The sequence below is a fragment of the Oncorhynchus masou genome, chromosome 14 (assembly GCF_036934945.1).
Source record: "Oncorhynchus masou masou isolate Uvic2021 chromosome 14, UVic_Omas_1.1, whole genome shotgun sequence".
Classification (NCBI taxonomy): domain Eukaryota; kingdom Metazoa; phylum Chordata; class Actinopteri; order Salmoniformes; family Salmonidae; genus Oncorhynchus; species Oncorhynchus masou.
The window spans coordinates 11728625-11743957 of record NC_088225.1 but is presented as its reverse complement, the minus strand read 5'-3'; the positions used below and the strand labels follow the sequence as shown (position 1 = coordinate 11743957).

Sequence of the window (15333 nt, the reverse complement as noted above, 5' to 3'; positions counted from 1 at the left end):
GACTGTCACCGGAGATAATTTACTAGTTTTATTTAAACTGCCAGATAATGGGTCAAAATGAATAGGTTAATGTTGTCTTAAATAACTAACTGCCGCTAAACAATGGTATTACAAACAAAGCGATCAAGTCTTGCCAAGTAGCTAGAGAAGTCAGAGATTGAACCTTCTCTAAAGAAAGTAATGTAGCTAACTAGCTACTGATGTTCGCGGCAAAACTGTCAATAGTGAATCATGTGACAGCCAGGCTCATTTCTGGCTCAACCAATGAAATCACTTCATTGATATTTGGACTGCCACAGAAATAGGTATCTTTATTTCAAGCCGAATTTGAAACTGCGACCAAAAACAAGTGCACTGCCTGTGGCAGTATTGAAGCCGGGAATAAAATACTTTTTTGTCCAATACAAGCCCACTTGCACTGCTGGTGGCCTGTCATAATGGCAGGCTCGGCCGTTACTCCCTGGACCAGAGCGAGTTAGTGACCTGACTCCTGTCAAGGTGATGGAAGTGGGGGGTTGGATCTACAACAAAATCCTAATCTCTCATTTGCTTTGATCTGAGTGCTCTGATCTGCACAGGCCAAGGTCTTTGAAGCTGGGGTCTGCATTTCTTCAGATGTTCATATCACCATTCATCTTCATACATAGGGGCCATGGGCTGTTGCTCTGAATCATGTTACAGTGTGTGTCTCAGTCTGTGTGATGCTCAGCTTCCTGTCGAAGTGACAGACAAGACTGATGTTGCTTAGAGACACTATAGGTCTGTGACCACCAGCCAAAAAAGACTGAGTGACTAATGTGGAGGCAAAAATAAGAGCCTTCAGAATGTAATACATGGATGGTTCTGTAGAACGGGTTCACAATAACATTTTATCATTGTATTAGCTACTTATTTCACATTTAGTAATAGGCTTACATTTGCCAATTAGGTTATTGATGCAAAGTAACTGACGAATCTATTAACATTAGCCTTTTGATATGGAGCCACTACTTTATCTACCTTTATCTATCTAGCTGTATAATAATGTTAATTATGAATTGGTCCATGAATGTAAGCCTCGGCAAATGTGAAGGAGAGAGAGAAAGAGAGAAAGAGAGGGAGAGATGGGAGGGGCGTGAGGTACCAAATTGTATGTTGAGCGTCCCAAGCAGCAGGCTCGCTTGACCGTGAGAAGTGAAAATTCATAAAAGGGGATTAACCGCACTGAGAGGGATGAGTGAATTCCGATTGCTATCGTAACTTTATGACTAATTTATTGACTTTTAATTGACGCTTTCGTGGTGTTTGTGGTGTAATATGTGACAAGGGGGAAGCAGGAGCTTACATCTACGGAAGGTATTGTCTTGTATACATTTAATCTAACATATTTACCTGCCTAATAATTCATAATACAACACACAACCAGGTTGTTACAGAAGTCATAGGATTCGAGTGGATTATTGCAATAGGGTATATAAAAAAAAAAGATTTTTAAACTCATTTGTAATTTTCCACTGTTTTTAAATTCGTTTGTATGCGATGTGCATGCTGAATATGATGTTGCGTATTCTATTCTAATTGGGTCATTTTCTAAACTTTCATTAACTCAAACAACTGTATATTTATTACATATGCATAACTGTTGCATTTGCGCTTTGGCTGCTGTCAGATGCTTGTGTAATGTTTCAGGGATGTTTTATTCATTATCTGTATGTATACAAAATCTTCCAACGTTTCCTTATTTGGTTCACGCAATTATTTCGTTTCTTTCGAGTAACAGCATCACTTCCTGGTGCCAGGAATGAGTCAAAGAATATTTCTGTATAGACTTACTGTGAAACAGTGCTTTGTCTGTTATCAAGCAATTGCTTAGGCCTACAAAAAGTCACAACAGAATGGAATACATTTATAATAATTACACTCTGCATAGCATTATGTTAATGCTACTTCATAGAAGCTTCAAAATCAACTCTAATTACTGAATGTCAATTGTTGTTTACATTAAGTCTTTTTGTCCAGTGATTGGTATCTGTTGGCACCTCCATGCAACATAAACACTAATCCCTTCACTGAACCAGTTTCACAGATACAGATCAGCACTTTCCATAAGAGATGAAATGCACAATGAACAAACAATAGAACTGAATCTACCAATAACAGTGAGGAGGTCTCACCCTTATCTTTTCCCTATGCATGAGAAGGCAATGCAGGTGGTAAGAGGAGTGAGGGATTGTTATATCACATGTGGGCAAGTAAAAGGTACAGAATGCCAGCTGGGGACACCAGGTGCCTTTGTGGCCACAGCAAAGTGCCACAGTACCAGTACAAGATCAGGGAGAATTCACTTTCTCTAGGAGACACAACGTAGTTAGTCAGAACATGACCAGACAGACATGAAGGTTGAATGTGGCTTTCATTTCCATTAGAATGAGGGAGGAGGGGAAATGGGTGAGGGAAAAGAAGCTTTGACAGAAAGATGGAGTAGGGGCATCTCTTGCCAGGGATGCATTTTGTGTCTGAATAACACTATGATGTAGATGGAAGTAAGTGGAAAGCTGAGGAGTTGAAAAAGGGCAGAAGAGAGAGAGAGAGAGAGAGAGAGGATGGAAGAGAGTGTAGTGACTGAGGAGAGAAAATAAAAGTGAAAGAGAGCATTTTGGTCAAAGCAACAAAAAAGTGTCAGGGGGCTTTTAGAAGGCAAGTGTGCAGCTGGATTATGAAGACTGAACGGTGCAGGATACAATGCTGCTGGTTTTTCCTGTCTGAAAAGAGGTGAAGAAGAATAGACAATTATCCATCACTAATGTAAGACACGATAAAGGCAGATAAATGGTTCTGTATGTATGACATGTTTGATCTCAGGAGCACTCAGTGTAATAGCGTTTACCGTGCACTCTGTAGACTTCCTTTCCTCAGTTCATTAGATTGATGGTGGGATTGCTTTGTGCAGAGACTCCATTGTGCAGGAAGAAAAGCCACAAGGCATTAGACTAGAGAGTGGGAACAAAGGGGAGAAGAGTGAGATATTCTAACTTCCGTGAGACATTTTCCATCTGCTCTGCTCAGGCATTGTAACTTTGATCCACTTATCCACCCACACGCAGTGCTGCTCAACTCAACCCAGGTTCCCCTAAGTAGTGATACATTTCTGCAACTGTTTTAACGGCTGGTAAGATGACAGTAAGACTGACTTTGTTCTGTTTTTTGTTTTTCTATCTATTTTTCCCTCCATCTTATTCCTACTGTATCACTCTATTCTTGTCCTCTAAAGACCTCTTCCTGTTTCAAACCCCCTTCTTCCCCCTCTCCCTCCCCCTTGTACTGTTCCTCTCTTCACTCTGTCTCTCTGTGACCTCTCCATCATCCATCCACCTTCTTCTCTTTTGTTCCAACCTCGTCCCCTGTAACTCCCGTATCCTGCTGTGCACACTCTCTACCAATTGTGTGTGTGCCATCTATTGTATGTCTGTGTCGGTGAGAAACCCGCCACCGCGGCGGCGCTCTCTGGGTCCCGTTTCGCCTAAACGCATCTACAGAAACCTGTCGGTCAGGCTGAGGGGCGGAGAGTCCTCTTTTTCCGGAGAGACAGACATGCCGAAACATCCATGCAAGGCCCCTCACACAGTAAGACATCCTGAGGGAAAGTGAATTTTGGATCCATTTTGGGTGTTTTATCTTTGAGAATTGTCTTATATTGTTGTTCCATACTATCAGCTAAAGTAACATTTTTTTCCTGCCTTTTTCTGCCCATGACAATGTACCCTCTTACCCTGTATCCCTCCATGTGCCTGTTTCTCATTTCTCACTCAATCCCCCTCTCCTTCCCCTGTGTTAGTATCAGAACCTGTGGGAGGCAGTGGAGAAGGAGGACACCCTGGCGGTGCAGAGCCTGCTATGCAGGGACAGAGTGTGTGGCGGAGGAGGAGGACGGGACAAAGAGAAGAAAGAGAAGGACTGGGAAAGAGAGAGGGAGAAAGGTGTAAACAGAGTGAGTGAGCAGGGCCTGGTACCTCTGGACGTGGCTGCTCTAACCCAGAACTCCCCTCTGCTGCACGTGTTGACCAAGGCAGGAGCCAAACACAACCCCGTCTGTGAGTCTTACACAGTGACGTAGATTGAATCAGTGCAATCAAGAGATGGTCAAGTAACAGTTGTACACATTTCACACAAACAATGGTTCATCCAGTACATTAAGACATTATTATTTTGGGGTAGTGACTACTAGTGAGTGGTGTTTAAATGTAATGTTTACAGATATAATTCCTGTCACCCTTTCCCTCTATCTTGTTCCCACACTGTGTAAACAATGCAAAACCTTTTTATTATCTCTCTCTCCAACTCTCTATCCTCTCTCTCTCTCTCGCTCTCTCCCTACCTCCCTCCCTTTCTCTCAGTGTGTCTTCCAGCGGAGTGGTTGTGCAAGCTGGATGCCCTGGTGATGTTGGCTGACAGGCAGGTGGAGGACAGGAGGGAGGAGCTACTGGGTGGAGCAGGGGCGGGGCCACATGTGCAGGCCGACATACAGAGGCAGTTCCACCTCTGGACTCTGCGGCAGCAGCTGTACTGCAGGATGAGGGAGAACTTCCACAACACAGGTCAGAGGCTAGGGGTCAGGGGTGATGAAGGACAAGTATGATGCACGCAAGCCAGTCTCATTGATTCCTTTATGTTATGTACTTTTGGCTCCAAGTCTTTGTTTACTGTCTGCATGTCTCTCCATCTCTCTGTGTCCTCTAGACCTCCCTGGCCCTCCAAGTAGTGTGTCACTGTTTGTGACCAGTGCCTCTTCCCTGTTTGTGTCCATTCGAGAGCCTACCGGTATCGCCACTGGATTGATCACACGCTACAGAGGTGGGGTTCTACTCCTCCAACTCTAACATTGGCTCTAATCACTATTGCAATTACCACTCAGTCCTCAATATCATAGATACATCTGTGTCTCTCTTCCTGTCACCTCCTACAGTGGAATGGAGCACCTCTGCCAACTTCAAGAGTATACTTGGCTCAGCCCAAGTGATCGACACTAAGACCCCCGTCCACAGCATCACAGGACTCAAGACAGTAAGAGACACACGAACCCGGTCACATCTCCTGAACCAGGACACCCTGAGGCTAGGAGGCACTTAACCTCAACTCTCTCAGTTACCTGCATTAATTAACAACTACAATGTAAAGTTATTTGCCCTTGTCTGCCTGTTTGTAGGGTTAAGTCATGATGATAATGTATTGGTCTCTTAGGGAATGTACTACTTTGTGAGAGTGACCGCCTTCAATGTGAAGGGATGGGGCCCGGCTCAGAGCTCCAGCCCAGTCAGTGCTGCCCCCTCCAGTGAGTAAATGGAACTGCAGACAGCCAGACAAAATAACTTTCTGATATTCTATATTATCATCAATGCTCTGCGTAGACGTTGATCCTAATCACAGATTAAGAATCAGCTCCCCAAAAACCAATCTCAGCCATTTGAAGAAAACAGCTGACCTTGGATCATATGACTCCACAATGAGTATCAGTGAACGCTGGTGGGCTGTGTCTCCCTCTGCAGGCTGGAGGGAGTGTATGGGGGTGAAAACTCCAAGCAGGAACAAGGAGGCTCTAGTCAGGAGACTGTTGGAGCAGACCAGAGAGCCACACTACAAGGGATACTGTATAGGTAGTGTACTTCTTGAACCATAACATAGATACAGCATCTCAGTTCCGCCACTCATACAAGGGGAATGAATATACTATTCAAATGATTTGTGTAAAATGAACATCCTTGTACATTGTTTTTTTTATGTATATGTTTTTATACACACCTGTATAATACACGAGAAAGTAAACAGTATCAGTCACTCAAAATAATACTCTGGCTCTTTTACATGGTCCTCCATGTCTGAATGTCTCATTCCTTTGTCCTGTGGCCCATAGAGAGCTCCAAGCCCCAGAGCCCCAGTAAGCGCCTGTCTATGTCTCGCAGCCTGAAGCTGCTCTTCCAGTCTGCCACCAAGTTTGTCCATCTCCTACAGAGGTGAGATAGCAATGCTCCTCACCCAACAACTCTGTATCTCTGCCACTAACCTCTCCCATGGTTACATTTAGAGTAAGATCCCACTCTGTCTCTGTTCCCTCAGTACATCCCCTACTCTTCAAACAAGTGTCCCTTTCTGCCCTCTCTTTATTGCACCTACCTCTCTATTCGTTTCTTTTCTGTCTTCCCTCGTTAGGATGAAACTAATCTTATTCTCTCCTCTGTTCTTCCTCTTTGTCTCATTGTTAGGGGTGTATACCTGGCAACTGTGTTCTACAGAAAGGAAAACATCCTGGTCACAGCAGATGACCAGCTCCCATTGGTGGAGATCCAGTGCTGCTCCACCTCCATCTCTCAGGACTTCCTTTGGTTTGCCAAGGTTAGCTGTCAATCTATTTGAATACATTGGTAGGTATACCTGTATGAAATATATGTTCCAAAGTTACATTGTCTATTTTCTATCTTTCTATCCCTCTCTCTCTTTCTTACAGTTGTCCTGTGCGTGGCAACAGGTGCCCTGGCTCCAGCAGGCCCTCTCCTCCGCTCTCTCCTCCTCTTCATCACTACTTCAGAACAGGCACAATATCTTGCAGGCTGTAGCACAACTACAGGTGAAAAAAGGATAATGTACACTGATAGGTCACTGTACATGGCCTTCTCATCAATCAAGCACCTAGCAAAGATGAAGAGACAACATTTTCTGTGAGCTTTCTCTTTCACTGCCTGTTTCTCGTTTGCTTTCCTTTTCACTATTTCTATTAAAATATTTCATACTTTTCTCCCTCTCTCCTTCCCTGCCTCTCTCTGCAGTCCTCTCTGGGGACAGTAGACTTGGGGCAGGTGTACTATGAGCCTCTGAAGGACAGGCAGGGTAATGTCCTGCTGGTGACAGTGAAGGATTGTGCGGCCCACACAAAACCCCCAGACCTCCCTCTCCACTGGGTCCCACTGGCCTGGCTGGAGAAGAACCGGAGCAGGACCCCTCTACTCCAAGAGCCTACTGCCATGGACACCCTCACAGAGCAGCTCAAGGTGACCCTTCCTGGCTGGGACACTGTGTGCTCGTGTTTATACACAGTAGTAAGGCTTCTTATTGTGCTAATACAGCAATGCCTTTCTCTGTGTCCCGCACCAGGAGAAGCTGTCCTTCCACAGACGCAGTGTCCAGTGGGCCCAGCCGGGCCTGTACGTGGGCATCTTGAAGCTGTGCAGCACAGTAGAGCAGATCAGGGTTCTAGTGCCCCAGAGGCTGCCCAACCTGCTATGCCACACCAGAATGCGCCACAACCCCCATGTGTCCCGGTAACACAGCTAACATACCACGACTGAGCTTACCACTGAGTTCAGTATGCACTGCCACGTACAGACGGACTTTTAAACTGTTCTGACCTGGTATAGCTGATAATGTAATGGAATACGGTATAAGACTTAGAATGAAGTGTGTCCTCAATGTTTGTCTAGTGTTTTTAAGGATTACTGACTGGTCAAATGAGATCATTGGTAATGATAGTTCCTTGTGATGTGTCTTGGGCTGCATTTTTGTTTTAGCGATGAATGGGCGTGGTTACAAAGCCACAACATGTTAACAGCCAATGAGGACACAGAGGGTGAGGGTGAGACCTCGATGGACATCTCTGGGCTGGGGGAGTTTGTGAGGTCACTCAGGGCCGCTGTCACTCTCCTGTTGACAAAGCTCAACATCCCCCTCTACAGGGTAACCATGGTTTCACTTACTCTCCAACTCACATGCTTTTAGATCTCATTTGAATGTTATACTGTATCATGTGATTACACCTCTCTTTCCGCCTCTTGTCTTCTCTCTCTATTATTTTCTTTTTTCTTTTTCTCTCTCTCGATGTTCACAACCTCTTGTCCTCATCCTCTGATCATCACTTCTTTCTCCATGCTCTCCTCTCCTACAGGCGTATCAGTACGGTGTGTACACTCGGGAGCTGCTGCAGTTTGGGGATAAGATGTCCATGCTGCTCCTGCTGCCCCCTAGTGAAGACTTCAGTTCTAGCTACTGGCCCCTAGTGGGCACCAAGGAACCAGGCCTCACAATGCCACTGCAGATCTTTGAGCTGGGTATGTATTGGTGCCAGGGTTGGGTTTCAGTTTCGAGTATTTAGTGTCACACGCACAAGAACAGTAAAATGTCTTTCTTGTTTGCTCTTTCCCAACAATGCAGTAATCAATATCAGTATTAGTATAAAAAAAGTAATAAAAAGTAAAGTAGAACAAAAAGACAGAAATAGAAATAAGAAGAATATGAGAAAGTAAGTAAGCTACATACAGGATCAGTTCCAGGGTCAGTGCCAATACCATATTTACAATGTGCAGGGATACCTGAGTGGGAGGGTTAGATATGTATAGGGGTAAGGTGACTAGGCATCGGGATATATGATAAACAGAGTAGCAGCAGTGTATTTGATGATTGTATGTGAGTGTGTGTGCGTGTGTAGAGTTAGTATGAATGTATGTGCATGTTATGTGTCTGTGTGAGCAAATGAAGTGTGTGCATGTGTGCTTGCCGTGCGGAAGTAGAGAGAACAGTCTATGGGGTGGCTGGAGTCTAACATTTTTCTGGGCCTTCCTTTCACACCGCCTGATTTAGAGGTCCTGGGTGGCAGGGAGCTCAACCCCAGTGATGTTCTGGGCTGTCCACACTACCCTTTGTAGTGCCATGTGGTCGACGTCGGTGAAGTTGCCATACCAAGCAGTGATGCAGCCAGTCAAGATGCTCTCAATAATACAGTTGTAGAACGTTTTGAGGATTTCAACCTCCTGGGGGGCAAGAGGCTCTGTCGTGCCTTTTTCATGACTGTTTGTGTGTGTGTGGACCATTTGAAGTCCTTATTGATTTGGACACCGAGGAACTTAAAGATCTCGACCTGCTACACTGCAGCCCTGTCTCGGGGCGTGCTCGCCCCACATATCCTGTAGTCCACGATTAGCTCCTTGGTCTTATTGACGTTGAGGGAAAGGTTAATGGACAACATAGAGAATATAAGATGTCGTGCCATTTATGTTTTGGCTCAGAGTCAACGGTCAGTGGTGGTGAGCTTAGATTGTTCTCTTTATTTTCTGTCTAATCCTCCCGTCTCACAGTGCACTTCTGGACGTACGAGCAAGACTTCCTGTCTCAGTACTGTCAGGTCTGGGTTCGGTTGGAGCTGGACGCCCATCTGTCCCAGCAGGCTTTGCGAGAAGCTCTGGACACGAAGGAGGTGCAGGAGGCCAGAGACCGCCTTGGTCACATCACTCAGCTCTCACAGGTAGACTACCCATAGAGAGTAATGAAATAGATATCAAAGGAGGACAGTATGTGTGTATGAGAGGGAATGAGCCCCCTTGCCTCTCTGTCCCTTTGCCCTGTTTAGAGTCTTGAGGTGGTGTGGCGTGAGGCCCGGTGGATCATGGATGTCCTGCAGTGTGTCCGCTCTAAACAGTGGGTAGGGGCGGTGCCTCTGGGCCTGGTCATGGGAGGAGACCCACCTGCCTGCCCAGACGATGAGGAGGATGAAAGGCCTACCACCAGAGTCTGGCCCCAGCGCATACTCTCTCAAAATAAAATATCAGGTAACTTGTTAATGTAGTGGATGTAGATAATTCATTATTCACTGTCTTTGATTGGAGCATTAGAGAGCAGGCAGGGGTGAGAAGAAAATGGTTTTATATTGTGATGCACTTAATTCCTTAGTTTGATATTCAGTCACTTCCTTTGTCTCTTTGATGTAACTAACTCTCCTTTCTGTTGGCCCTCTCCTCTCACTGCCTCTAGGGAGCATTACCTGTACTGTTACAGACGTTGGTGTCATCAGTGGGATCTCTGAGACAATATGTATCCCGGGGGTCCATGAAAAGGCTGTGGGTTTAATTGAGGGCGCTAGCAAAGGGGGGTACCCCGTGGACCTCAGTGCCCAACAGCCTGTTGTGGCGTTCAACAGCCTGGACCAGTCAGGAGTTGGGTTCGACAGTGTGGCCCAATCAGAAGTGGTATATTATAACATTATGGCCCAATCAGAAGTGGCAGATCATGACATTGTGAACCTGCCAGCTGCCTACAGTGGAGAACTGGAGTATCCTCACAGTTTTGTCAGTGATGTGATCCCGCCTCTACCAGAGCTGGACATCATCTTACCCACACTGAGTCTGATAGATGAAGAGAGGGAGGAGGACCCTGTACCTGGGAGGATGGATATGTTTGACAGTTTAAGTCTTGGAGTCGGTGAAAGCGAGGCTTTCTTTGGACTAAACTCTGACTTGAAGAGTGGACCTAAGGGTTGCTCTCTCTCTGATGTGCATCATGATACGAACTCACTGACAGCAGGCCTTAGTTTAGGAGACAGAACCTGTGCAGATACACTGTTCTCAGGTCATTTAGATGGGCTGGCCACATCTGCCTCTCTTCCCATTGTGAGGACCACACCTGCCCAGAGCTGGGATTTACCTACAGAGGACACTATGATACATGCTGGTAACAGGGGGGATTTACCTCCAGAGGACACTATGATACATGCTGGCAACAGGGGGGATTTACCTACAGAGGACACTATGATACATGCTGGCAACAGGGGGGATTTACCTACAGAGGACACTATGATACATGCTGGCAACAGGGGGGACAGCATGCCAGCCAGGAGCCAGGTTGAGTGGGTGAACTCCTCTAACCAGGCATCCTGATGTATCCAGATATTATTAGAACTGAACTTTACACCAAAATACATTGTACTTACTCATCGTGCCTCTCGAAGAATTTGACAACCAATTCTCAACCAATTCTTAATATGCTTTTAGTGCCTTTAACTATCAAACGGTGGGATATTGTGTGGCAAACGGTGAGATATTCATGGTTGTTTCCTCATCACATTATCTTACTCTCTGTAGTTGTTCCAGTGGTGATATAAAGGGCCTGTCTCCAAGAGGCCCGATAGACATGTTCTGTGCTTCTGTACGCGAGAAGTCTCCCTGTTGCAACTTGTATTAAACTGAATCGATGTATGATTGTCTATATCCACAACTGCTATTCTCTTTTGTTCAATGTAAAATACTCTTTACCGTATTGTACTCTATTAACCGGTTGCACTTGTGTCCTTTGAACACACAACTAGCTAGTCTACAGTAAAACCAGTTGAATGGTTTATCTTTATGAAATGACCAAATAAAAATATTTTCAGCTGTAATTGGTGTTGTTCCAAATTTTATTTCTAAGAAAAAAGTTTGTTGTATTTTTCTTTTTTTTACATGATTCTTTTCAGCCCCCCGTGTGTATTTGAGAAGGTTACACAGGCCAACTGGGTATTAAGGTGAGGATATGTGTGAGGATATCAATTCAAAATGCCAATATTACAGGTCCAATGCAGTTGTTTTTATCTCAATATCAAATCATTTCTGGGTAACAATTAAGTATCTTACTTTGATGTTTTTCCAATTAAAATAGTCAACAAAAAAAATCCCCAACCGCAGGACTATACACTGAGTGTACAAAACATTAAGAAAACCTGCTCTTTCCATGACATGCTGACCAGCTGAATCCAAGTGAAAGATATGATCCATTATTGAAGTCACTTGTTAAATCCTCTTCAATCAGTGTAGATGAAGGGGAGGAGACAGGTTGCAAAAGGATTTTTAAACCTTGAGACAATTGAGACATGAATTGTGTATTTGTGCCATTCAGAGGGGAATGGGAAATTCATACAAAATGTAAGGGCCTTTGAACTGGGTAGGGTAATAGGTTCCAGGCCACCAGTTTGTGTCAAGAACTGCAACCCTGCTGGTTTTTGACGCTCAGCAGTTTCCCTTGTGTATCAAGAATGGTCCACCACCCAAAGGACATCCAGCCAACTGAAACACAACTGTGGGAAGCATTGGAGACAACATGGGCCAGCATCCCGGGAGAACGCTTTCAACCCCTTGTAGAGTCCATGTCCCGGTGAATTGAGGCTGTTCTGGGGTAGGCCAACAGTTCCCTTGAAGTGCCATAGGCCTATTTGAAGTCCCCATCTTGTGACTGTCGAATTTGTATAGCGCCTCACAATCATCACACATAACAAAGCCCGCACTGGTATCATCCTCTTTTACCACTTCACCAAATCTTTACAAACGGTTACTTTTCTGGCCCTCCCTTCTCTTTATTTTCAACTCTCCATTTCACAGCTTTTCTTTTATTGAATTCAACTCTGACATTGTCCCTTTTGCCTCCATGGATCGACTTTAAAATGTGCTGCCTGTTCCCAAAAGCATTTGGCGATTGGCGTGTAGGATATTGGGCGTGTGTACTGTTAGGCCCTAAAAATTCAATGTAGCCTATAGATATAAATAGCAATATAATTATCCATTTATAAATTTTTAAGGTACTGTTTTCTCTTTATTCAAATCGACTAAATCTGCCCGCCCTACATATATAACCTCGGGGACCGCGGGTTATGAGTCAACCACAGGAGGGTGGTGGAACCTTAATCGGGGAGGACGGGCTCTGGGTAATGGCTGGAGAGGAATAGTTGAAAGGGTATCAAACACATGGTTTATATGTATTTGATGCGATTCCATTTGTTCCGTTATTATGAGCCATCCTCCCATCAGCAGCCCCCACTGGAGTCAACCCGCGAAGTACTAGTATGCTTATTTTCAGTTTGGCAGAGTGCAATTATTTATGACATGTTTATAACCTTGACATCAAAACAAAAACAGTTATGTCACTGATCTTACCTAGTTTCCTGTTTAAAGCTTGCTCTGCACCCCACTATGATCTCACATAAATTAAGCGATGTGATGTTGGTTTGTCTGCAAGTGTCTAAATCAAATCAAATTTATTTATATAGCCCTTCGTACATCAGCTGATATCTCAAAGTGCTGTACAGAAACCCAGCCTAAAACCCCAAACAGCAAGCAATGCAGGTGTAGAAGCACGGTGGCTAGGAAAAACTCCCTAGAAATGCCAAAACCTAGGAAGAAACCTAGAAAGGAACCAGGCTATGTGGGGTGGCCAGTCCTCTTCTGGCTGTGCCGGGTGGAGATTATAACAGAACATGGCCAAGATGTTCAAATGTTCATAAATGACCAGCATGGTCCAATAATAATAAGGCAGAACAGTTGAAACTGGAGCAGCAGCACGGTCAGGTGGACTGGGGACAGCAAGGAGTCATGGGGCATGGTCCTAGGGCTCAGGTCCCCAGAGAGAGAGAAAGAAAGAGAGAAGGAGAGAATTAGAGAATGCACACTTAGATTCACACAGGACACTGAATAGGACAGGAGAAGTACTCCAGACATAACAAACTGACCCTAGCCCCCCGACACATAAACTACTGCATCATAATTACTGGAGGCTGAGACAGGAGGGGTCAGGAGACACTGTGGCCCCATCCGAGGACACCCCCGGACAGGGCCAAACAGGAAGGATATAACCCCACCCACTTTGCCAAAGCACAGCCCCCACACCACTAGAGGGATATCTTCAACCACCAACTTACCATCCTGAGACAAGGCTGAGTATAGCCCACAAAGATCTCCGCCATGGCACAACCCAAGGGGGGGGGGGGGGCACCAACCCAGACAGGATGACCACATCAGTGAATCAACCCACTCAGGTGACGCACCCCTTCCAGGGACGGCATGAGAGAGCCCCAGTAAGCCAGTGACTCAGCCCCTGTAATAGGGTTAGAGGCAGAGAATCCCAGTGGAAAGAGGGGAACCGGCCAGGCAGAGACAGCAAGGGAGGTTCGTTGCTCCAGAGCCTTTCCGTTCACCTTCCCACTCCTGGGCCAGACTACACTCAATCATATGACCCACTGAAGAGATGAGTCTTCAGTAAAGACTTAAAGGTTGAGACCGAGTTTGCGTCTCTGACATGGGTAGGCAGACCGTTCCATAAAAATGGAGTTCTATGGGAGAAAGCCCTGCCTCCAGCTGTTTGCTTAGAATTTCTAGGGACAATTAGGAGACCTGCGTCTTGTGACAGTAGCGTACGGCAGGACCAAATCAGAGAGATAGGTTGGAGCAAGCCCATGTAATGCTTTGTAGGTTAGCAGTAAAACTTGAAATCAGCCCTTGCTTTGACAGGAAGCCAGTGTAGAGAGGCTAGCACTGGAGTAATATGATCAAATTTGTTGGTTCTAGTCAGGATTCTAGCAGCCGTATTTAGCACTAACTGAAGTTTATTTAGTGCTTTATCCGGGTAGCCGGAAAGTAGAGCATTGCAGTAGTCTAACCTAGAAGTGACAAAAGCATGGATTAATTTTTCTGCATCATTTTTGGACAGAACGTTTCTGATTCTTGCAATGTTACGTAGATGGAAAAAAGCTGTCCTTGAAATGGTCTTGATATGTTCTTCAAAAGAGAGATCAGGGTTCAGAGTAACGCCGAGGTCCTTCACAGTTTTATTTGAGACGACTGTACAACCATTAAGATTAATTGTCAGATTCAACAGAAGATCTATTTGTTTCTTGGGACCTAGAACAAGCATCTCTGTTTTGTCCGAGTTTAAAAGTAGAAAGTTTGCAGCCATCCACTTCCTTATGTCTGAAACACATGCTTCTAGCAAGGGCAATTTTGGGGCTTCACCATGTTTCATTGAAATGTACAGCTGTGTGTCATCCGCATAGCAGTGAAAGTTCGAATAACATCCCCAAAAGGTAAAATATATAGTGAAAACAATAGTGGTCCTAAAACAGAACCTTGAGGAACACTGAAATTTACAGTTGATTTGTCAGAGGACAAACCATTCACAGAGACAAACTGATATCTTTCCAACAGATAAGATCTAAACCAGGCCAGAACTTGTCCGTGTAGACCAATTTGGGTTTCCAATCTCTCCAAAAGAATGTGGTGATCGATGGTATCAAAAGCAGCACTAAGGTCTAGGAGCACGAGGACAGATGCAGAGCCTTGGTCCGATGCCATTAAAATGTAATTTACCACCTTCACAAGTGTCGTCTCAGTGCTATGATGGGGTCTAAAACCAGACTGAAGCATTTCGTACACATTGTTTGTCTTCAGGAAGGCAGTGAGTTGCTGCCCAACAGCCTTTTCTAAACATTTTGAGAGGAATGGAAGATTCGATATAGGCAGATAGTTTTTTTATATTTTCTGGGTCAAGGTTTGGCTTTTTCAAGAGAGGCTTTATTACTGCCACTTTTAGTGAGTTTGGTACACATCCGGTGGATAGAGAGCCGTTTATTATGTTCAACATAGGAGGGCCAAGCACAGGAAGCAGCTCTTTCAGTAGTTTAGTTGGAATAGGGTCCAGTATGCAGCTTGAAGGTTTAGAGGCCATGATTATTTTCATCATTGTGTCAAGAGATATAGTACTAAAACACTTGAGCGTCTCTCTTGATCCTCGGTCCTGGCA

At 44.9% G+C, this 15333-nt stretch overlaps 1 protein-coding gene across 1 annotated transcript; it reads left to right on the top strand.

Moving 5' to 3' along the window:
• Positions 1 to 1143: 1143 nt before the first annotated feature.
• Positions 1144 to 11164, top strand: LOC135554229 (ankyrin repeat and fibronectin type-III domain-containing protein 1-like). Its single transcript, XM_064986391.1, has 18 exons — positions 1144 to 1335; positions 3251 to 3603; positions 3815 to 4070; positions 4374 to 4574; positions 4717 to 4830; positions 4943 to 5040; positions 5218 to 5308; positions 5523 to 5630; positions 5888 to 5987; positions 6237 to 6366; positions 6479 to 6598; positions 6798 to 7019; positions 7123 to 7289; positions 7536 to 7701; positions 7910 to 8072; positions 9096 to 9262; positions 9368 to 9566; positions 9769 to 11164. The coding sequence occupies exons 2-18, from the start codon at positions 3442 to 3444 to the stop codon at positions 10668 to 10670; spliced, it is 3366 nt and encodes a 1121-aa protein (XP_064842463.1). The 5' UTR covers positions 1144 to 1335; positions 3251 to 3441; the 3' UTR covers positions 10671 to 11164.
• Positions 11165 to 15333: the final 4169 nt, after the last annotated feature.